Source organism: Pantherophis guttatus, chromosome 10, assembly GCF_059756535.1.
Source record: "Pantherophis guttatus breed Tessera chromosome 10, ASM5975653v1, whole genome shotgun sequence".
Taxonomy (NCBI): Eukaryota; Metazoa; Chordata; class Lepidosauria; order Squamata; family Colubridae; genus Pantherophis; species Pantherophis guttatus.
The window spans coordinates 17,423,749-17,447,407 of NC_142072.1; the positions used below are offsets into that span (position 1 = coordinate 17,423,749).

General features: G+C 38.3%; 2 protein-coding genes and 1 pseudogene across 5 annotated transcripts in view; 1 reads left to right on the forward strand and 2 right to left on the reverse strand.

Moving 5' to 3' along the window:
* Positions 1 to 1,476: 1,476 nt before the first annotated feature.
* Positions 1,477 to 16,220, reverse strand: CEP85 (centrosomal protein 85). 3 transcript variants are annotated; one of them, XM_034413530.3, is made up of 13 exons: positions 15,854 to 16,220; positions 13,308 to 13,426; positions 11,109 to 11,794; positions 10,257 to 10,390; positions 9,509 to 9,626; positions 8,754 to 8,939; positions 8,108 to 8,260; positions 7,776 to 7,930; positions 5,833 to 5,950; positions 5,084 to 5,134; positions 4,886 to 4,993; positions 3,106 to 3,331; positions 1,477 to 2,443 (listed from the first exon to the last, which is right to left on the reverse strand). In XM_034413530.3, the coding sequence occupies exons 2-13, from the start codon at positions 13,360 to 13,362 to the stop codon at positions 2,280 to 2,282; spliced, it is 2,154 nt and encodes a 717-aa protein (XP_034269421.2). In that variant the 5' UTR covers positions 13,363 to 13,426; positions 15,854 to 16,220; the 3' UTR covers positions 1,477 to 2,279. The 3 variants fall into 3 exon arrangements, with proteins under 3 accessions (XP_034269421.2, XP_034269423.2, XP_034269422.2); XM_034413532.3 differs by lacking the exon at positions 13,308 to 13,426 and having other exon boundaries at positions 15,854 to 16,047; XM_034413531.3 differs by lacking the exons at positions 13,308 to 13,426; positions 15,854 to 16,220 and adding an exon at positions 12,083 to 12,271.
* Positions 16,221 to 20,049: 3,829 nt separating this feature from the next.
* Positions 20,050 to 20,591, forward strand: LOC148112413 (claudin-23-like; annotated as a pseudogene).
* A 488-nt stretch (positions 20,592 to 21,079) lies between these two features.
* CNKSR1 (connector enhancer of kinase suppressor of Ras 1) overlaps positions 21,080 to 23,659 on the reverse strand; it is a 39,167-nt gene continuing 36,587 nt past the window's right edge. For both annotated transcript variants that reach the window (XM_087876293.1, XM_087876292.1), the window contains exon 22: positions 21,080 to 21,878. In XM_087876293.1, the coding sequence (XP_087732419.1) occupies positions 21,678 to 21,878 (201 nt within the window). In that variant the 3' untranslated portion in view covers positions 21,080 to 21,677. The remainder of the gene's footprint in view (positions 21,879 to 23,659) is intronic.

A 23,659-nucleotide genomic window follows, 5' to 3' on the forward strand; every position in this document is an offset into this window, starting at 1 on the left:
CACTATTATGTATTCTAAAGCTTTAGAAGAATGTCAAGAAGGTATACTAATTAGTGGCACAATAAACTATCTGTGTCCAGATAGTCTACTAGCAAATAGCAAACACTATTTATAAATTTATTCTATTAAGTTAACTGAGTAAAAGTAACTCAAAATAAAAATATAGTTATTCAGCAAATATAAAATCCATGAACCAATTATAGGAAAATAAATGCAGAAAGTGGAACAGTATAAATTCATTGGCATCCTTCAGTCTCAAAAGACTATGGCATAGTGCTCTGGAAAGAGGTCCTAAAACAGCATCTAGTGTGACTAAAAGCAGTACAAATACTTTGGCTCTATTTTGATGATAGATGAAACCAAAGCATGGACATAAAGGGTAGGTTTGATGAGGCAAAAGCAGCTTTTGGAAAAACAAGTAAACATATTTACTGCCAGTTTTAAGCTGAGAACTTTGTATGCTGTTACATTTTGCATGTTTTTTTAAAGAAACATTTACAAAAGGACACATTGCTTAGATCCACACATAAACTACTTCAATACATTATGGCATTCTAAGCTCTTGGGAAAAACACCATGTGTATGAAGGTCAGCACAAGCTAAAGAACTGGCAAATGTGATTTTAGCTTTTTATATTATGTTATTTATATTGCCTGATCCTCAACGACTCTGGGCAATTAAATAATGATCAGGTTATTTAATTATAAAGCTATAGTATAAAGATACTTAAAATAATGGTTGAATCTATACAAAATAAGACAGTCCTCCAGAGAATGGGCAAAGATAGGGAAATATGAATTTCATCCAAAGAAGAAAACTGGAATATCTAGGACCCTAGGTTAATGATAAATATCCATCTTAATTATATGAAAAAACATTCAAGGGGTTGTCAAAAATATATTGTTTTAAAGAATAAATAGCATTGATTACAGCCAACCTTTACATCACTAAATGAAGTAATCCATCATAAGCAATCTTTTTAACTAAATTACATAAGCATTCATATACTTAGTTAAATACATCTACAGCTGGGATTGTAATCAAAAGAATGGAGAATGCTTGATTTACAGTTCTCTCATTTGAATAATTTCCACTGGTAAACATTTGATGTGTTGCAGAAACATATTCAGCTTTCTGTTCAAGGTCAATTTTCAATTCTAAGAGCAAGCGTAAACCGTCTACATGCCTTCACCATCGATCATGCTACCTACAATTGACAGGAGTTCAACATCAGTAGCCACCGCCAGCCATGCTTGTCCTAATGTAAGGTCTTTTTGTAAAGTGCTGGCACAGCATTAAAGACTCCTCCAATATTACAACCTTGTGGAAAATGTGCATTAATCTGTTCAGTCATAAGGACTAACAAATTATCACCTTCCTGTTTCACAGAAGGGCTAGTTTTAAAATCAACCTGCAATTTTCTATTACACAGTGTATAAACTTAATTGCCCACATTGCAACAATATGAAAATTCAGTTTCTCTCTTTCCAAAGGTTTATTTTTAGGAGAATTAAGGCATTTCAACATTTGAATTCATACATTCTAGAATGTCAAGTTAATGCTTGCATAGAGAATAGTGATATGAAAATATAGTTTAAAAAGTGCATCTGCATTGAAAACGTTAAGAACCAGGATGACAGACTGACATTGAAAGTGTCCATGCCATTAGCAGTGGTCATATCCTGAAACCCGGGGAACCAGCACAGGCTTTGGAGATCTAAAACATTTAAGGAGAAATGCAACAATGCCTACTACAATTTCATCATATTATTTCTAGTTTCAGGAAGGAATTGGAAAAAACCTGAGGGTGCAAGATTATCTTAGAAATTTCAAAAACCTGTTAAAAAATAGATCTTTCTTCTGTTCAGACTTGCTTTACTACAGCTGATTCAGTTTTTCCTACATACAGACTGCCATTTTATATTCAATCCTAACTCATCAAAGCTTTCGCAACCTCACAGCAATTACATGACAAAGAAAAAGAGTCTCCATGATTGTAGTGTCTGAAAAAACGTTTCTGCCATAAATTACAGAAATGAATGCTGGCAGACATTTTCCTGACTGCAGCTGCTAACAGGAACCAGATCCAGAATTGCAGGATACAAAAAAGTTTTCGCCACACCCTTACAAGACTCATTGTCCTTCGAGAGCTTTCCTGTCAAGAGAAAATCCGATTTCCAGCTGTGGGAAGCATTTTCACCGGAACAGGTAATAAAGACCTTCTGAAAACTCACCATGCACAGTACAAACTTAGTTCACATTTTCCACTTATTTGGCCTTCACTGAGTAATGCAGTTATCGCCCACATCTTGAGCGTATCTGTCCGAAATAGCAGTCCGCAAATCTTCAATCTCTTTGTGTAACTGTTTTACATCCTCCACCTTCTTTGCTAATGTGTCTGGTTTCAGCAAGTCTTTTTCTTGTTGAACAGAATAATGTACAGCTGTGAAATCAGAGGAAGGTTCTCAGATTAATTAGTCATTTTCCAGTGAAAAATCAGCATTGGGAATTGGCATCTAATCCCTATAACAGCTATGAATTTGGGTTTTTCCCTTTTTATAAAAAAAAAGAACGCAGTTTTTAAAACTCTTATTAATGATCATGGGGATCACCTCCAAGTAGTTTGGAGTTAGGTGGATAGTGCAAAATACCACAAATATAACCATTACACACACCACAATCTTGAAACTCTACACAAGGGAGCTCCACAAGAAGCAATCATGCTTAAATAAAGTGGAAGGAAGAGTTAAAAGATTTTCTCAGCACAAAATAGTATCGTTCCCTAACTTCCATAAGGTACTATTAAAGAACATCAATAGGCAAGGTAGGACATAAGAGTGCCTACATGGAGGGCAAGAACAGCAAGTGACAAAATGTACATGTGGACATAATCATGCAAGTGCTGTGACTTAAGAGATCTGAGTCAGATTATCAGGGCCCAAGTAAGTAATGGGACGATCTGCACGAGGGTGTCATTGGGTAGGTGGTGTCATGGTTTGCTGTGGACACCATGCTAAAAAAACTATGAGGGTATTACAATCCCAAAGTATTACAAACAAAGGGACCATAATCTGTCACTGCAGACAACAGGCTCCTATGACTTACTGTGAATGCCTAACAGCAACGACAAATTGGGATCTTTTCCTTGAGCCCGCTGAGTAACCACACTGTAAACAGAGTGCAAGTCCTGTAGGCAGCTGGCTAGTTCACTATGCAGCTCTTGGGTCAGGCTGGCTGTTTCATTTGACAGCAGCTGGCCCAGCTCCATCTGCCGGAGATGCTCCTGGAAGGTCAGGTTTTTTTCCATCAATTCTTGGTTCTGAGAAGACAGCTAAAAATAAGATGTAAAAAATCAAGGCTTTCAAAAATGATTCCTGGTTCTTCACTAGCCATGATTCCACAACTCTGGATTTTACAAACATGTTTGGAAACTTGGACATCAGAAAGTACATCTGTAGCTTTTGCCTTTAGTTCTGAGATTACTCTTGGCATAGTATAGGCCAGGGGTGTCAAACTCACGTCGTCACGGCGGCATCATGTGATGTATTCCAACTTTCCCCCCCTTCGCAAACTGGGCATGGGCGTGGCCAGCGCATGACACATCCAGCCTGTGAGTTTGACAGCCCTGGTATAGGCTAACCATCACAGTTTGGAAATTGAAAAGTTAGATTTGCAGGACTGGGATATTTGGCTTTTACAAGGAAGGAAACACACAAAGTTTAGATTATTGCATCTGTGCTACCAGGGAAAATGGTCTTACAAAGAAAAGTGGAAATTATTGTAAGTATTCTGACAGGAGATATTTCAATACATTTATGCCTTGCTTCACAGAACAGAACTTCCAATTTAGAGACAGTTGTAATTTGTCCTCTTTTCCCCACTCCAAGCAGTAAATGCAATCTATCCTTGATTAAGAGAAGGGTAATGAGGTCAAAATATAGAAAAATAAAATTCCTACGATAGGAAAGACAATTTAGCATACTTTTAATAATATTCCTCAGATACATTTCAGGGAATAGGAATTGGTAGATTGTCCTCACTTACAAAGTATTGGAGAATGAAGGAGTTTGCATATATTCTATGGAACTTTGTGATTGATTTGTTTTTTCATTGATTCAGACATTTTTGTCACCAGATAGAAGTTTGCAGTCCAACCCTTTCCCTCCCCCAAACTATTTAGAGCAGTGGGGAAAAACAAAATGTGGATTGTGCTGCTTCATCCACTATCCAACTTCTGCTGGATTCAGCTGGGCAACCATGTCTCCAGGAGAGCAAATAATCTCCACCCAGCCTTCTTTTACCACAATATGTTTTAGTACCAAAGGAGAAAATCTAGCAGCTAGATGGCACTAGATGTAAATCATATCTCAGCACAATAACAAAATTGTGGGAACCAGCCCTAGCAGAATCACAGCCTCACTTACAATAATGCAAAACACTAATAGCGTATGTACCGGTCAAAAGACTTGAATCATGGGACTATAAGCGCTCTCTTCAGGTCTCATGTAATCCCTCTAAACTGTGTTCATTTTTACTTTGAACTGATCGAAAGGAGACTTATTTAACACATATAGAAAAATAACATTCTTGTTACCTTAATTAAATTTAAATCAAATGGAGTTTTTCCTCGTTTTACCTTCTTTTCAAAGTATGGTCCCTAATCTACTCAAAGTGCAGGCATTAATTTAAAAAAAGATTATGCACTTCTGAACTAATTAAGAGGGAAGATTCAAATCAGGCTACAGATTTGAACTGGGAAAAAATCAGATGGATAAGGATACACAATGCAGAGAGAGAAACTGCAGTAATAAACTAGTAAGAAGAATCAGACATCCTGATAGTTGGGATTGTTAAAACTGCCAACATTTTTAAAAAGAAGCTATACCTCTTTCACAGCTCTGCGTAGCTGCTGCAATGCATTTTCCTGCTTCAAGGCTTCTGCCCTCAGAGCCTGGGCTGTACCATCATCCTGGGCAATCTGTTCCTCCAGATCCTGGGAGTCAAAGACAAATTGAGATGGTGTCACTGGTGATGTGTTGCTTCAACAAGAAGTTCGCCTTTAATGCTCCAATAAGAAGCTCACCTTTATTTGTGAAGACAAGTGATCCAATTTCTTCTTCTGATTTTCCACAATCTAAATTTAAAGAATCAAAATGATCAAATGTTCCCATACATCTTCCAGCATTATGTGCCTGCTGCTGAATGAATGCGCTCACAAGCAATTGTATCCTTGCACATGATCTAACTAACCTAAAAGACTTGAAAAGTTTTACTCCTGGGGATAATCCCACATACTCAAATTGCTAATTAGCATAATTTATGGGTTCTTTCAGAGAAGCTATTTTATTGCAAATCTGACCTATCCCATACAATGCAGCCTTAGTTTAAAACCATATTTGCAGGAAAAGCTAAACTGCCAAACATCTGTGTTCATCATAAAAAAAAGATATAAACAATATTTATCCAAGATAATCCAAAATTATCAAAATTAAACTAGGCAAACATCCCACTCAAGACACTGTTTCTTCAAAGGCAATGTGGGAAGATTCCCATATTTGTAACTGTAGACTACAGAATTAACCCAGGTATGCTTATTTTAAGTGAATGCGACTGTAAATTTTGATCCTTTATGATATAAAACTTTGATTGGTTTATAATCTTTTGATCAAGTACATCCCAGCTTGATCAATGAGATATTGATATGAGATCCTAATACAAGAATATTGATATATACAAGTGACCGTAAGACCATAAAGGAAGAGAATGATCTTCTATCTATTCAATACAGAATAGACACCACCTTAAGAGCTCCAATCTCATCTTTGGAGTTACCTTCCTGAGAAGATCCCGTTCTTTGTGCAGAGCCTCTTTTTCTCCTTTCTCTCTCTCTATCTCTTGGGCATAATCTTCTGGTACTGAAGGCTTCATCTGCTGCATTTTATCTTGTAAACTAAGAAACGAGAAGTTTTCATTAAATGAAATCAACTTTCTACAAGCTCACCCTTTGAAAGTGAGTTTCATAATTCTGCCTCTAAAACTAATTAAAACATTGTTCCATTCCAAAGACATGCACTGATACAAAAAAGCCCCCCAACTATTAAAGACTCTTTGGTCTCGATTCTGTGTATGTTGAAGTTTCATGTCTGTGAGAAATTGAAAAGCTAAAATTGTCTACAAACGATGCCCTTCCATTCTCACAATCAAGTCTCAGCAACAAGGCAGGGTCTCTTACCAAATTCCCATTGTATTCAAAGAAAAACATGGTGGAAGCAGATAAAGATGCCATCAAAGCCTGATCCAATTTGGTTGCCCCCACCCCGCAAGCCAAATGCCCCGCAAGGCTGATTTTTGTAAGATGCTCAGAAGGGAGTCCTAAAATGTGTAATAAATCGAGTATCTTCCAAGGGCGGGCACCCAGTTGAGGGAAAAGCATGTATTGGATGGAGATATAAACACAATCCCCTCCCAAAAGAATTATCCTTCCCCAAACAGAGAAAGAGCTCATATATATCCTCGAATTATGACCATAATGGAGTCCAAAATCTCTGTTGTTAGGTGAAATGTTTGTTAAGTGAATTTTGCCCCATTTTATGACTCTTCTTGCCAGAGTTGTTAAATGAATCACTATACTTGATAAGTTAGTAACACGGTTAAGTGAATCTGGCTTCCCCATTGACTTTGCCTGTCAGGTGGTTATATGACCCTAGGACACTGCAACCATCACAAATATAAGTCAGTTGCCAAGCGTCTGAATTTTGATCATGTGACCATGGGGATGCTGCAATGGTCATAAGTATGAAAAATTGTCATAAGTCACTTTTTTCAGTGCAGTTGTAACAGTTACCAACTGTTATAAGTCGAGGACTACCCGTAATATCTTCTGTGACTGCTACTCCCAGGATCTTTTCTGAGTCCAAAGGCCACACACTTTTGGCTAAAGTCATTTTCCGCCTTCCTCTCTCTGGAGAGAGGTACCCATACAAAGTAGGACAAATTATGAAATAAAGTGTCATGCCAAAAGAATGCAAATCTGCCCAATTTGTATATAAGCCATGAGGACACCCATTATAAAGAGGGTGGGATTTGTGCCCTGCCATTCCCATCATCATTTTGGTAAATCTGATGGGTTCTGTGAATGCCTCTGTCCAGGGACGATTCACTGTAGATTCTTAAAGCACATATTGCTTGCCACCGTTGGCCTTCAAGGCTCTTTTCTCCTCACTCCACAGTTCCCATCACTAGAATCGGGATCGAAAGGAGCCATTTGGCCTTCTTAGTGCAGGAATCTACATTCAGGCATCCTAAACAGATGAGCTGTCTAGGCTCTCCTTGCACAGATCCAAAGAAATGAAGACACCCATGTCTCTGGATAATCAGTTTCACTGTCTAACAGCAACTAACACGAACATCCTTTTTTCTCAAATTCCAATGAATCTGCTTTCCTGTAACTTAAAAACCATTATTCCATATCCTACACTCTGGAATGAGAGAGAAAATTCTTCTAAGTGAAGGAGTTTTAAAAATGCTACTCTACCTCCTCTCAGTTGTTTTTTCCTTAAGGCTAAGCATATTTCAGTCACTCTTCTTCAAAGGATATTCTGTCAAGAACTTCTCTCTTTTTATTCCCATCCCTTTCTCTGATACCTAAGTCTCTCTTATATGGGTCTGCTGTGCTTGCTATTTGTAGGAAGGCTTTATTGCCAGGCAGCACAATGTATTTCTAGGTTATCCTAGAAGCCAACATTCTTGTTTTTTTCCCACTTCCCTGGTGTTACCTGCGCACTGTGGAAAGCAGTTCCATTTCTTTGTGTTTCTGCACTTCTAGCTGCAGCTCCTTCTGTCGGCAGTCAGTGCGAACATCTCTTAGCTCCCTTTCAAGAGTAGTTACTGTTTCTTGCAAAGTGCTAACTGTCTCCTGAGACTGCTTTAACTAAAATGTTGGGGGTGGGGTGGAGAGAGAACAAACATATACATCAGACTTAAAAGGAATGCCTTCTAGCAATTAGAACTATTCACAAAGCTAACACATTTAATCTGTTCAAGCTTGCAGACCTACACTATCCAGCTGTTTTTCAAAGCCAGCTGCATCCGGAAGGTGCCTTCCTACCTGTTGACTTTGTTTTCGATGATCCTCCAATACTGGGAGGTCAGCAATATAGCGCTCCAGAGTCTCAATTCTCTGCTGTTTCTCATGGTTTTGGTCCAATTCTTTTTGGCATTTCTTTTTCAGATGCTCAATGTGTTTGTCTCTGGACTTGATCTGCAGGATAGAATATCAGGGGTAGGTAACAGCTCTTTCTACTATTGATTTCAGATGCAAGAATGCCCATGACCCAAAAGTGGACCATTATGTAGAGCAAAAAGAAGTGATTCTGGGGCTTAGCCTATGTTTAAAAAAAACATATTTTCCAGAAACAGAGTTATGGAACCCACTCTACCTTTTACATGACATAAAGAGCAGGGATTTAGCTTTCTGCTGAAACCCTGAAGCATTGTAATAATACTCCAGCCGAACTTTAGTGCAATCATTTTGGGAAAATATTAATGCTTTACCTTTTGCTCCTTTCTTTTATTAACTCCTAAAAACATCATTTCCCATAGCACTTCTCTATTATACAAGAGGGAATGAAATGTATCAAAGCTTGAAGTGTGAATATTAGAATAATCAAATATTACAACAAAAAATTGCATTCCCATGTAAATAAGCAGACATTGGGACATCTATTGGGACTTAATCCAAAAAAAAAGCCTACCCTTTCTTCTTGTTTCTTCAATTCTACTGTATGCTTCTGTATGGTCTCTTTGTGAATCTCCTGGATCCGTTTAATACCAGCTTCTGAAGCAGCCAGTTTCCTTTCCAATTCAATCTTTTCCTTATTGAGTGACTCTGTTTTTTCAGTAAACTGAGCCCGTAAAAATATATTCTCCCGCTGTAACTCCTGCAAAAGATATTAAATAAAATAGCAATAGCCAGAAAATCTCCTAAAATCTATACTCATCATTATATTCATTGAAGAATTGTTCAAATTGAATGTGAGCTCAGTAAATACTGGGGACAAGAAGAGAAACACATCAATATTTGAAGGACAAACAGAATATCTGATTTACTTCAGTGTGCTCACCAGAGAATCAAGCAGGCTCCAATGCTTAGGGAACAAAACACCTGCGTGCTGGCCTAGAGGTGAAGATGCTCACCTCATACTCAGGTGGCTAAGAGTTCAATCCTAGGCAGCGGCAGATGTTTCTCTATCAGGGCACAAAGAGAAAATATTTGCTGCAAACTCTGCATAGGCATCAGGCAGGGCATCCAGCCACTCAAAGCTCAGCTCCATTCAGTTGCCCTGACTCCACTCCAATAAAAGGGATTTTAAAGAAAAAATAATTGCAGAAATTAAAGGTTCCTGAAGGAGCAGCTATAGAGCATGTCTCTTCTCCATTCATGCCTTCTCTAATCCCACAATGAATTTAAAATTCTTTTCCAATAGCATTTTTCAAGTGTCACCAGTACCTGCATTCTGAACAGATGCATATCCCCATAAGGAGCAAGATGGCCACAGAGGGCACTGTGGACTTGCATTTCACTTTCTTGTAGTTTCTGCTCCAGCTGGGAAATGTGCTGTCTCTGCCTATGAGAATAAACCCGTTCAGTATATTAACACTGACAAAATTAAAAGTATAAAAGGGAACATTAGAGGGCTTTCAGTAAAATGGTTAAGTAGCATTTATTTTTTCAGGTTTGTAACTGAGCGGGAAATCAATACATGGACTCACAGAATGATGTATGGGGAAAAGCTATCTGAAAAAGAATTATCCGCTTTCATAATTCCTCTTATAAGTCAATAAAAACCAATTAAATGCACTCAAGAGAGATCACAACTCACACTAGCAGCAAAAGCTTTGTTATCCTAGTTAAAAGACAAGCTATATCTTAGTATAACCAGAAGAAGCCATGCGTGTCCTTTTTAATTAATAGAGAGAAGGAAGAAAACCTCTCTTTAAAAAGTGGTGTTCCTCCCCACTATTCCTATGTTTTTGACACTAAACTGTTTAGTGTTTGGGCAAAAATAGTCTTGAACCATTTATATTTCTATGGAAATATAAAGCATAAGCTTAACCACTCATAAGTAAGTTGTAGAGTATTCAGTGAAGTTTATTACGCCAAAGACTGTTTGCTTTTCTATCAATATGAAATACAATCTAAGCAGTTACTTTCTGGTGAAAAAATCTAGAAGGTAAACTAATATTTAATTTCTTACCTGTCGATGAGAATTTCTTTCTCCAGGAGCAAATTTTCATTAGTGCTGGCAATGCCAATCCACTGAGCTGGATCAAGTGTGTGCAGTGAAGTATTGTTCACCAAAGGATAGTAGCAAGTCGCTTTATTTTGCAGCTGGAATTATGACATTCAGAGACAAGGCATGAGATTCAGTTCTCAAAGAGAAAATCAGTGTTAGATTTTTTGGGGGGGATGAGAAGGAGGATTGTTTTTAGATATATTTTTTTTTGTTCTCTCTGTTGATATTATTTTGCCAACATTTGACTTTTTTTCAATCAAGGGACTTTCAAGCAATGTCATAATAGTTTTTGGAACTATTAATAACAATTTTAATTTCTTCTCCATTCCCCATTTTTCTTTAAATTATTATACTTATCAATTTTGAGATTGCATTTTTTAAATTTGGTAGTATATATTTGTATTTGCATTTGTATATTTGATTCATATTTAATGAAATTATATTGCCCATGCTTCATACTATATCTTTTACTTGCAACCTCTCCTTGAAAATGTACAGTGCCACCACTTTTTAAAAGCCTATAAAGCTAAATCTACAGCCACCAAGTCCTTGTTTTCTTTCCTAAAGGTTTGATTCTGCAATAAAAGCACTTATGGGATTATTTCTCCTCAGTACAATACTAGAATACATCAGGCTTTTAAATTAAGACACTTCTATGGATTTCCCTCCATTCAGCATTTATTCTCTTTGAAAATTATATGCAACAACATTAGCTGTGGTCTACATACTCCTCCTGAGCCCTGGCAGAAAAATTATAGGCAGAAAAGCTACATATGCAGACATTCCCTACAGACAGAGGTTAAAATAACTTACATGCATCTGTTCCAGTTGCAGTTGAACACAATCCAGATGTTGTTTCCAAGCACTGTGTGCACAATTCTCATGTGGATGTATTGTACAAGCTTCCTGTTTCAATGTCTGAGATCGAGTAGCCAAAGGGGTGGAAAACATACTAGCAGCATTAAGTCCCAGGGATACTTGCTTTCCACAAACTCTATTGGAATCTATTGATGGTTTAGTATTCTGCAGTATTTTATTGTATTCCTTTTCTAGGCCAGCAGAAGTGCTATTTGAATTGCCTGGAGTGTACATCTGGAGTTGGGACCAAGGACCAAGAGAATGCCTATCTAGAAAAGCAGCATGGGTGACTTCAGCATCTAGGCTGATAGGTTTCTGAACACATTCCACACCTGACTGACCAGGACTACGAAACAAGGACTGATTGCAACCATTTTCTGCTGAAGTCTGATTCAGACAGAGAGAATTCCTGTTGATCACCTGGGATTGCCTCAAAGTATCAGAGTCATAGCTGGACATCAGTCCTCCTGTGTCACCCAGTGAATTTGGCATGGAGGAAGCCAAAGTGGTCTGAGGAGGGCTTGATTCACTTGCTAGACAAGGTGATCTGTCCAATGTGGAGGGCATGACATGAGCTGTAGGAATGGCCACTTGGGTTTTGATGGGTTGAAATGAAGAACCATAGTTGAGACTGCTGGATGCTAGAAAAGAAAAAAACAATACCAGAATTAAAAACAAAACTTTATAGATCAGCTGATATTTCACTTACCCTGGCTTTTGTGTACACAAGTATCTAGAAAATTGCCCAGAATAATTACAGTAATTATAGTAATGATAGCTTTCTTAATGTATATAGTTTTATGACTAATAATAAAATCTCAATAGACAATCAGAGTAAGCCTTTTTGATTAAATGAGACTTTGTAATCATATAGCATTCTAGTTGCTCATAAAATATAAGTTAAAGCTTTAGAAAATGTCAAAACTTACTTAAGAATCAAGACCTCAGATCTTAATTAAATTCCCATCCACTGAATTGAAATCCTCATTTGTTTCCAGATATATAAAGAAAGAGGCTGCTATTCCAAGGAAGCAGTTAACTAGTTACTGCTATGAAAATGCAGTAAATGATTCTACGTTGGCACCAGGCTCTTCTGAAAACAAGTGTATGTTTTTGCCAATCACTATATGGGATAAGGAGGACTTGAATGCTGAAAATACTGACGTGGAAATACCAGAGCTAACTAGATGGATGTATGAAGTTATTCTTAGTAGCTCTCAGATTTCAATACAGGAAAAACAACAACAGCTATGCTAAACTCTGCAAGGAGCATGGTGTTCTAACAGTGTTTCCCTCTCATGAGATTCACCATATAAATTTCAAATGTATATAACACCAAATCAGATTATTAGGAATGCAAGTTGATTGTAAAGTTTAAAATCGATTCTAAAAATGTGAGAAAAATGGATTGATCAAAAAATTTTCCAAGAAGGCAATGCAGAAAAGTAGCTTAATGCTGTTTACATTTTAGTTAGAGAAAGCCAGTTTGATCTAGTTAGTGGTTAAGATACTGGACTAAGAAACATGGAAATCTGACTTCTAATCTTGCCACAGAAGCTAAGTGGGTGATATTGGGTCAGTCATTCCCTCTCAACCCCAGGAAGAAGACAATGGCAAACCATTTCTGAAAAAAAAAATATTGCCAAGAAAACTATCTATGTCAATTCCAGAAGTCAATTCTAAATTGAAAACAAACAAAATAAGGGTGGGGGGGTGGGGAAATGCTAAATAAAATTTCCTAGGAAGAATATCCCTGGCACTAAGTAGTACTTGTTCCTTAATGTCTAATAGGAGAAAGGAGTATTTGGAGAAAGGTATCCAAATAGTAAAAGAACTGTCAGGCTAGCACATGCAGAAGGAAAGAATGCTTTAGAGACTTTGTTGTACACATGACATTAAACTGCCTTTCAGAGCTCCATGCCTGAATATACAGAGGAGACAGAATTATGAGGATGAATCTCTCAATGTGATCCACTTGTCTTAACTGATCAGACTAATCGTAGCAACCTGCACAAACTGTTGAGGCTATTTTCCAATTTATTGGTCCTCACTGAGTGTATTATTTGTCTCAATATTTTTACAATTTCATCTAATAAGAGGAGTAAAAAAAATTAAAGGGACTCTAAGAATTAAGGGATTAAAGTGAAAATTTACCATCATTATTGCTTGATGAGGGGACTCCAATAAATGTTCCCCCAGAGGCAGCCATTCTTGATTTATGATAAAAGCTTCTCTCTAGAACCACAAATTGATCTGGAATTTTCAGATGGTACCTAGGGAGTTGAATGTAAGAGCAACAATATAACGCTTGGATAAATATAAAAAGGTAACAATCTTCCTGAGTAAAGCTTCAATTCTGGTAATTGCTCTCATGGATCTGTTTGGATCAGTTCTTCAAAGCTATGATGCAATCAGACCCAACTGAATCAAAGCTCTCCGACTGGTCTGAAACCTTCCCAAAATCTCATGTATCTCCAGAAGACACTTTGACCAGGATGTTTTTATTCATATGAAGAAGTCTTCAGGAAGGCTATGTATCAGCTGAGTTCTGAATTAAATTCTGGGCTGCTACTCCACAACAGAATTTGTAGATGACAAATCCTAGCTCATAATTTTACAATCACATCAATAGAGAATAGCAAAACAGCCAATATGCAATGCAGACCAAAAGCAAACATCATGAGCCAAGATATTTGTTCAGTGTCCTAGTTTTAAAAAACTGAGTTTATAAAGATCATTAGATTTATTTTATCATTATCGCAACTTTTTTCCTCCCAATGCAATTTACTCAATATTATACCTTATAATAACACTTTTGGATTCTTTCCCTATTATTCAGCTAATTACTGGTATATACAGACCTATGTCTCTCAACTAAGAATGAACCTTTCATGAATCTGGCAACATTGATCTAATCCTTGAAAGGAAGGAAGGAGTAAATATTGCTTGTATTTTATCTATATAATTGCCAGAAAATTTTGTTATCTTCCATTTGTTTGATCGTGCAATTCTGTCCAAACTTCACATTTGTACAATACAGTAAACTAGCATTTCTCATAGTGTGGTCTGCAAATGCCTAGGGAACCTTAAGACCCTTTCAGGCTGTCTGTGAAGTCAAAAAAATATTTTAACATTGCTTTAATTTCTAATAAAGTAAGTGCATAGAGGTAGATATAAGATACCTAAACAAAACACTGTCATTTTTAAGAATGTAAATTGGATCCTGAGACCAAAATGTTTCGAGGACCATTGGACTAAACATCAAATAACCAAAGTATTTTTGTTGCCACAATCAAGTCAAACAAAAAATAATGAAGCTTAGCCCCTAGTATTATGTTAATTACAACATGCTGTGTGAACCTAGCCGCTGAATAATTCATGTTTCAAAATAGATGCTTGTTATCTGGAGTATGTTTTATGGCCCTAAAAAAAGTTGTGTGGTGGGTGGGGAGGGGACACCAGAGCAAAAGGATGATTGTGGGGAGAAAAATTATACGGATTTGGTTTGTGAAAGAAAAAATAGTATACATATGTATGGCCATATTTTTAGCTCTTTTCATGTGTTTAATTTTGTGCTCCAGCCAAAGTCCACTGGAGTTGGATGGACTGTACATTTAAATACAATAAAATAAATACAGGTAGTCCTCAACTTACAACCATCCATTTAGTGACCAAAGTTACAACAGCCCTGAAAAAAAAGTGAATTATGACCATTTTTCATACAACTTTTGCAGCATCCCCACAGTCACGTGGTCAAAATCCAGACACTTGGCAACTGGCATGTATTTATGACGGTTGCAATGTCCCAGGGTCATGTGATCACCTTTTGCGACCTTCTGTCAAGCAAAGTCAATGGGGGGAAGCCAGATTCATTTAACAAGGGCAGGGATCCACTTGACAACCATGTTACTAACTTAACAAACGCCATGATTCACTTAACAGCTGCAGCAAGAAAGGTCGTAAAACGGGGCAAAACTCACTTAAACTGTCAACCCTTAACCACAGAAATGTCGGGCTCAACTGTGATCATAAGTGAAGGGCTATACCTGTAAATTATAATTATGTAAGTCTAATTTATAATTCTATTTATAAATTATAAATATTTATACATTATAAATATTTATAAATTATAATTATATTTATAATTTATAATTATGTAAGTCGGGAACGACTAGCACATATGTGCGAGGGGAACCTTTACCTTTTACCTTATCTATAAATTAATCATTCATGTCACCATTATATACCAGGAATATCTCTCCAACAGGAAAAGTTGGAGAGGGGGAGGAATACATGTGTGTGCAGGGGAGGGGGGGTTTGCGTGCTTCCCCAATGCAACAAGACCCCTTCTAGCACCAGCTCTGCGCATGCGCCAAACTAAGCCGCTTTCCCCAACCTGGAGCCCTTTCGACCCATCAAGACATCAATTCCCGTTATCTCCAGCCTGAAAAGTCCAGGCTCGGAAAGATGGACATCGTAGTTCGCACTGTCCCGAGCGCTCCAATTGGGGTAAAGCTGAGGGGGGGGGAAGGAAACCAAGTACACAATTTCACTTTCCGTCACGCGCCCCCCATCCCCAATTAAAAAAAAGTAGGGATGTCAATTCCAGAGGTTTGAAGCACTGAGGGAAAGAAAACGAGAAACTCTTCAGGGTTGGGAACTTCTAAACCAAAAGGAGAAAAGTAATTTTTGATTATTACCTCCGAGGGACCCTTCGGGCCTCCACTTAAGGCAACTATAAATGGAGACTAACGACCGCCGCCAGCGAAAAACTGCGCCTCAGAGACCGCGGCGATTAAGCCTGCCCGGACCCGTGGCTACTGCGCGTGCGCAGCAACCGTTGCCAGCAGGAGGTTACGACATCCCAGGCGCGCGCGGGTTCCATGAACAACTCGCGGCGTCCGGACCGCTGTCTCTTTATTAGTCCTTCATCCTGGAGATTAGAACAGTCGGGGGTTGTCCAATAGAAATTCTGTTTTGCCAACAAGCTCCGCCCCTCCGCCCCAATTTAAATTGAGAGCGGAACAAAATTGTTCCCTGCCGCTGGCCGTAGGAAGACTTTAAATCAGGGGTCTCCAAGTTTGGTAACTTTAAGCCTGGTGGACTTCAACTCTCAGAATTCCCCAGCCAGCTCTGTTCTGCTGGCTGGGGAATTCTGGGAGTTGAAGTCCACTAGGCTTAAAGTTGCCAAGCTTGGAGACCCGATTTAAATAATGTAAGAATGGACCTAAGTTGATTATCTGATGATGCTCTCTTAGGGGCGGCGTGACTGGGAACCTGTCAAACTATTTACTAAGTCTGCACTACTATTAATCTTCTCATCGTTCTCACCACCCATCTCCTTCCACTTATGACTGTATGAGTGTAACTTTGTTGCTTGGATCCTTACGATTTATATTGATATTGTTTCCTGATTGCTTATTTGTACCCTATGACTATCATCAAGTGTTGTACCTTATGATTCTTGATGAACGTATCTTTTCTTTTATGTACACCGAGAGCATATGCACAAGACAAATTCCTTGTGTCCAATACACTTGGCCAATAAAAAATTCTATTCTATTCTATTCTATTCTATTCTATTCTATTCTATTCTATTCTATTCTATTCTATTCTATTCTATTCTATTCTGTTGCTTGGTGAACCTCTGCCCTCCTCTGTCAGCGTTCTCATTTTTTGTTGGACAAAAGGCAGAACAGCTAAATTTTTTTTTTTTTTTAGTTATAGAAGGTCAAATGCACAAGAGGCAGTGGGGTGAGAAGGATAAGCATAAGAGAAGGTTTCTTGGGATGGGAGGAGGTCTATAGATGAGTCTATTAGATACCATTACAATTAGATACAATTCATGCACTATCCAAAATTAGAGTATCTAACTACTGGTGCAAAGTCAATGAAATGGAGACTGGTAGACTCCCCAAGTGATGTCTCCTAGAGCAAATAAAATTACAATCGCAAATCTCCTGGATCACCAAAGTAACAAATTTTGTAAGAAGCTGTGGCCTTCCTGTCTCCTGTGTAACAGGAGAACAATTCAAAAAAAGAGTTGCCCAAAGAATGACGGATATAGAAGCACAAAATGATATAGCTTTCCTTAGTAAGGTGGGTAACTTGAAATGGCTGAGCAAATACAAATGTACTTTTCAAGTAGACAGCTATTTGAAGTTACAACTGCCAAAACATCTTAGGGAGATATTTACGCGAGCGAGATTCAAACAGCTTGACACAATGGTCAGATATGGGAGATTCCATTCTATACCCTACAATGAGTGTCTGCATTTGCGGAGCGGCAGAAGAAGTAACCTGGCTCACATCCTATTTGACTGTTGCTTGTATAAGGGGGTAAGAAACAGGTACCTTGGTCCATATACCAAACGAATGATCCATTGGGATCCCCATATCAAAACAACATACTTTATGTGTGGCCAGAACCTGAAAATAACATTTAACACAGCACAGTACTTAAACAAAATGGTTCGGTTGAGATCTGCATACGTAGGACTGATTGGGGTAGATTGTAAGGGTGACACCGAAATATAGTTTTATGTCATTTTACTCTATTTTATATATTTATGTATCAAATTATATTGTATCTTATCCTATAACTATTGTATTTTACCCTACTTTTATTTTAAATTGTTTGTATAAGATTTTATTGGTGATATGTGTTCGCATCTTGTGCTTCGATATTTATTTATTTATTTATTTATTATATTTCTATACCGCCTTTCTCCCATAGGACTCAAGGCGGTGTACAGTCAAGAAAAATATAGACACACAAACATCATAAAATTGCTAATTAAAATTATTACTTAGTTTGGTCAATTATTACTTAGTTTGATTTGGCTTATAGGCTAATCAATAAAGCTAACTAACTGAATTATTAGATCTTTATCCTCTCTTTTTACATATCTATATGAATTTGCACCCCTGCATACAGTATATACATAGACCAATATACATTATATATGTATGTCAACTCAAGGTGGCAAAGACGCCACCTTGCTTCTTGCTCCTACCGTACTCCTGCTTGCTATTTTTTTCACAACAACCCTGTGAGGTGGTTTGGTCTGTGAGAGGAGGATTAGCCCAACTAGTTGGCTTTCATGCTTAAGGCAGGACTAGACCTCAAAGTCCCCTGGTTTTTAAGCCAGCACCTCCACCACTACACCAAACTGCTTCTCTACAATTAGATTAAAAAGAAATGTGGTTGATAGACTTGATCCACTGCAAATCAGGCATTTCTACCCATTATTCATGTCAGAAATCAGAATAGAGCTGGAAGGGACATTGGGGGTCTTCTAATCCAACCCCCTGGCCTAAGCGGGAGACCTTATGCTGTGTCCCTGAAAATAAGACCCTGCCTTATATTTTTTTGAACCCTGAAATAAGCGCTTGGATTTATTGCCATGCGCTCAAAAACCAGATTGGGTTTATTATCAGGGGATGCCTTATTTTGGGGGAAACAGGGTAGTACGTTTCAGACAGGTGGCTGTCCACCCTTTTCTTAAAAACCTCCAGAAGTGAAGCACCCACAACTTCTGAAGGCAAACTGTTCCACTGGTTAATTGTTCTCACTATTAGGTAGTTTCTCCGTTAATTCCAAGTTGCTTCTCTCCTTGATTAGCTTCCATCCATTGTTTCTTGCCTTGCCTTCTGGTGCTTTAGAAAATAATATAAAAAATAAAACAAATAAATCAAGTGATACTCCTTGTTTCAGACACTTGATCACTGACCCAAATTCTTCATAAGACACAAGATACCACCGTGAGTTAAAAATAGTTTTCAGGATGCAGCTGGACAATTATCCAAAGCAATTAGAAAGGTCCTTGCAATTGCACACTACAGTATAATGTTTAACTACCTAATAGCAGAATCCTGAAAGATTTTACTTCAAATTTCTAGGGACCACCGGCTAACATTGCAATGTGTATTATGGGGGCTCAAAAACATTCACCATTTCTGTGCAGACAACATACTTAAGTTAGTCAAATTTAACATGACATATTGAATATGTGTCAATGAAAGTTCCAGAAAATTTGAGTTGGCTCTGAGTTTTAATTTTTATTATTCTTTCCCTCATGACAGTATCATCAACATTTCGTTAGATCCCACAGTTAGGACTGCAGCAAACATACAATGTATGCACCAATATTCTACCAGTTGCTTTGCACATTTACCTGAATTTCTCTATCTCCAAAACCAAAAAGAATAAACGATATAGAAGAATGCTCCTCTGTGTTTCAGTGCTTATTAAGACATCTCATGGTTCACAACTCTGTCTTCCAATTCTCTTAGTAAAGGCAAAACAGCTTTAGTAATTTCAATAAAAGCATGGATTTTGATGGTCTGCTAATCTCATAAGTAGTCATACTTTCTGCATTTTTCTGCGGCAGTTTAGAAATAAAAAATAACCAATTTTGACTTGCTAATGCCTGTAATAATTAAGCACAGTTGAATCCAGGATCATATTAGATTGACAGGTCATTCACAACACATTTGTATTTCCGTTACCAACATGTGATTTTTTAATGATTAAAGGTATTTGTTATGACTGGCCACAAACATGATCCAAAAATAGGAAGAGCTCCACTGTTAATGTGTCATCAGAAAAAACTTGGTTTGGTCAAACCATAACATTCATGCTTTAAGAAGTTGATTCAAATTATTTGGAATTAAAATTTGAGAAGGCAAGCGTGTGCAAATGCATTACGGTGACACAGCTTTTGAAACTGTAAAAGATAACCCCTTGGATTCTAACCTTAGTCCCAAACCAGGAGGTAAGCAAGATTGAAAGAAGTTCTTTAGGAGGAAAGGGTCGTTTTGCTCTTTTAGAAGCATCTCTTACTCCTCTCCTCTTAGATCTTAGAAGACATACCTTCCCCAGTTTTCAGCTAATATGACAAGTGGCACCATAATATTCAGACTAGTGGTTACTCCCATGGGCTGGATCCTGATGTTGGTTGATACTGTAACACCACAGTGACATGAATTCTCCCAAAGACCTGGTTTCCCTGAAGATGTCTCTTTCAATAATGGCCTTTGGGAGAGCTGCATAGACATGACCAGTATACAATCCAAGAAATGCCAACCAATTCTAGAGAAAAAAGTCATTTCTTGGCAGTTTCAGATGATGAAGACTTGGACTCTTCTTTCAGTGCTGGTTGGCTCCCTGGATTATGTTCTTACTCACTTGGGAGTCCCCTGGGGGTCTCATCAGCCAAGGTACTGCCTTACAAGAGGTTCTGGGCTTGTACTCATGCTTTCTGGAGTCTTGTATCTCTGCATTACATGGCATAAAGAGCTCTAGCAAACAGTACCAATCCCCAGAGCCCAACCAAGCACAGCTCTCAACTTGGAACATGTCTTTATTTAGTTTGGACCAGAGAATCAGCAGAGACCTTGACTGGCACATGTCTGATAGCCACCAGAGACCAATGATGCATTTAGGGGGCAAACAGTTTGTAGTGTTATAATATAATTCATTTAAAAAAAACAGCCTCTGAAGGGCTTAGTGTTTTTCAATAACTGCTAGGATTTTGTAAAAAAAAAATCAAAATGTGAATACTTAAAAAAGTTAATGCTTTTTGAGTTAACCAACCAGTTTTTCTCTTGCCCACTGAGTGCAGTAGTCAGAATGCAGTATTGCAAGCTAACTCTGCCCACAGCTTGTAGTTCCATGGAGCTCAAGGTTGACTCAGCCTTCCATCCTTCCAAGGTCAGTAAAATGAGGACCCAGATTGTTGGGGACTATAGGCTGACATTTGTAAACCACTTAGTGCTGAAAAACGTTATGGGGCAGTATATAACTCTAAGACTAAGTGCTATTATTATTGCTTATTCATTCTGTTGTATTGCAGCTGGATTGTTGGCAAATGATCATTTTAAAAATGAAAATGAAAATAAGGAAAAAAACCCATTAAACTACCTTTAGAAACATATTGTAACATTTATTTATATAACTCATTTCTTACATGTTTACAGTATCCTGCTTCTAATGTATGCTGGTTTTCAATATAAACTATCATTATTAAAAACCACAAACTGGTTTACTCAGAGTCTCTCGGTTGCTAAATATACTCAAGGGAAAGTTTCATCTTGAAAGACGTTGGAGGAAATGGCTTGTTTTGAAGTAATCTGAAGGGCACAAAGTACGCGCTAGTCAGTGCCAGCTCTTTCCCTGATGCTTAGCCACCAAAAGCCACTTTCTTCTTCGTTAGTCTTCTATTTCGCAGTCGGGGAAATCTCCATCGTTACATAAAAAGCCAACAATCCTTTCTCAATTGCCACCATCTTTGCAATCCATCTCTCTAAAATGAGAGAATCATTTGGAGCCATTGTTGCTGTCCGGATAAAACTTTTAGACCAACCCAACCGTAATCCCAATGCCCTCTAAAGATGAAGCTTGTCGTAAAACATTCCTATCCAAAATTTAGAAACGACAAAACTGCACTTCTGTCTGGTGTTGTGTAAGTGGAGCTGGGGGAAAGGACGTTTCTAGCTCACTGGGCAAAGGTCCCACAGATGCTACGGATCTGCAGCTGCCTCCAAGCTGAGGTCGAAACTTGAATCTATTGAGCCATTGTCTTGGTCCAGTTTTGTAGCCCACCACATCTGTATTTCCTGGTATAACTCCTGATGTTGTTCTTTCCAGCTCCTGAATTTCTCAGAGTTCAGTTCGGTGTCCTCGAGTAGAATATCAAGTAATTGGAGCTCGGCAGTTTTGGCCTGGGGAAGGAAAGGAATGTTCTAAGGCTGATGCATGACTCACTTTTACAAGGACAACAGAGGCCAGAATAGCACAGCCATTTGGAGTGGCTTTTAAATGCCAGATCCCTTTCAAGAGAGACAAGGGCCCACCACCCTTACAAAGCTGCCGCAAAATATTTTGGTGTCCTGAGCAGCAAAACAACTGATATATTAATAAACTTCCAGGTACAAACTGTTCTCCCTTGAGGTCGTATTGATTTTATTCATTATATTTCTAATGCATTCAAGAGCCAAAAGTGTCTGTCCAGATTCCATAAGGATTTAAAACTATTGAAATTTTCTACAGTTTTAAAAGGAAAAATTAATTAATTAATTAATTTTTTAAAATGCCATTCAAAAACAGCACAGGAAACATCAAATCCATTGTGCCAGATTGGACCAATCCCTTACATTATTAAGCCTTATATGCTAGTTGTTCCCAACTCTAGGGGGCGGTGTTCATCTCCGTTTCAAAGCCAAAGGGCCAGCGCTGTCCGAAGACGTCTCCGTGGTCATGTGGCCGGCATGACTCAATGCCAAAGGCGCATGGAACGCTGTTACCTTTCCACCAAAGGTGGTCCCTGTTTTTCTACTTGCATTTTTTACGTGCTTTCGAACTGCTAGGTTGGCAGAAGCTGGGACAAGTAATGGGAGCTCACCCTGTTACGCGGCACTAGGGATTCGAACTGCCGACCTTTCGATCAACAAACTCAGCATCTTAGCCACTGAGCCACCACATCCCTAGTTTATTAAGCCTTAGAAATGTATAAAAGGGGAATCAGGTATGTCTAAGCCCGCACAGTTGAGGAAGTCTTTATAAAGAACAAGAAGAGATTCAACCTGGAAATAAGGAGAAATTTTCTGACAGTGAGAACAATCAACCCATGGAACAGAAGTTGCCTTCAGAAGCTGTGGGAGCTTCATCACTGGAGGCTTTCAAGAAGAGACTGGACTACCATCTGTCAAAAAGTGGTGTAGGGTCTGCTGAGCGGGAGGTTGGACTAGATGACCTATAAAGGTCCCTTCCAACTCTGTTAATCTGTCTCTGTATCTGCCTCATATGGGCTGGACACTTGGCCTGGATACCAGACAAGAGCTCAGATGGACACCAGAAATGACATTAAAAAAATCTCCTTTGATAGTTAAAATACTCTGGTCTCAGATTGATCTGGGTTGTAAAAGAATCACATCAAAACTTTACATTGGATCCAGAAACAACCTGACAGTAATATATCAGCAGCATGGAAACTACTTTTATAGATTGAGAACTCTGATGGCTTTACTATGGTACTTTCCACTACTGTACTTATTAGCAGCAAATCTCTGCGGGATTTCAGACACATCTATTTTCTCTATTTGGAAAAACCCAAGAATTGAACTTGGGATCCTCTGCTTAGAACATATGCTACTCTGTCCTCTCACTGATATCCCCAATATGTGTCATCTGAAGCAAATTCTTATAGCCTTCTTAGTGATACGTTCAGCATAGGACCTTATAGCTATAGGCCAGGGCTTCAGCTCTTGTTAAGCCCCATGAAGGTTTCAAAAAAGAAGAGTTACTCTGTGAAATCTTTTCAGGATCTAACCAGACACCTCACAGCTAGCGTGTTGTATGGGATCTCTTGGGGAGATCCTGAGTTAAATCTCTATGTAATCATGATAGTGGTCTAATTATGTTCTGTCTTCCTTACTTCTCCATAGGATTATTGTGAGGCTCAAGCAAGCAAGAGATGGAATTATTTATGCCACTGTCTTTGCAA

Excerpts from the sequence above, each read along its gene's own strand:
- CEP85 (XM_034413530.3), bottom strand. The coding sequence starts at position 13,362 with ATGGCTGCCTCTGGGGGAACATTTATTGGAGTCCCCTCATCAAGCAAT. Across the intron at positions 4,994-5,083 it reads ACTTGTCTTCACAAATAAAG|GATCTGGAGGAACAGATTGC; the intron begins GTGAGCTTCTTA and ends TTTGACTCCCAG. Across the intron at positions 2,444-3,105 it reads GTTGCTGTTAGGCATTCACA|CTGTACATTATTCTGTTCAA; the intron begins GTAAGTCATAGG and ends CTGATTTCACAG.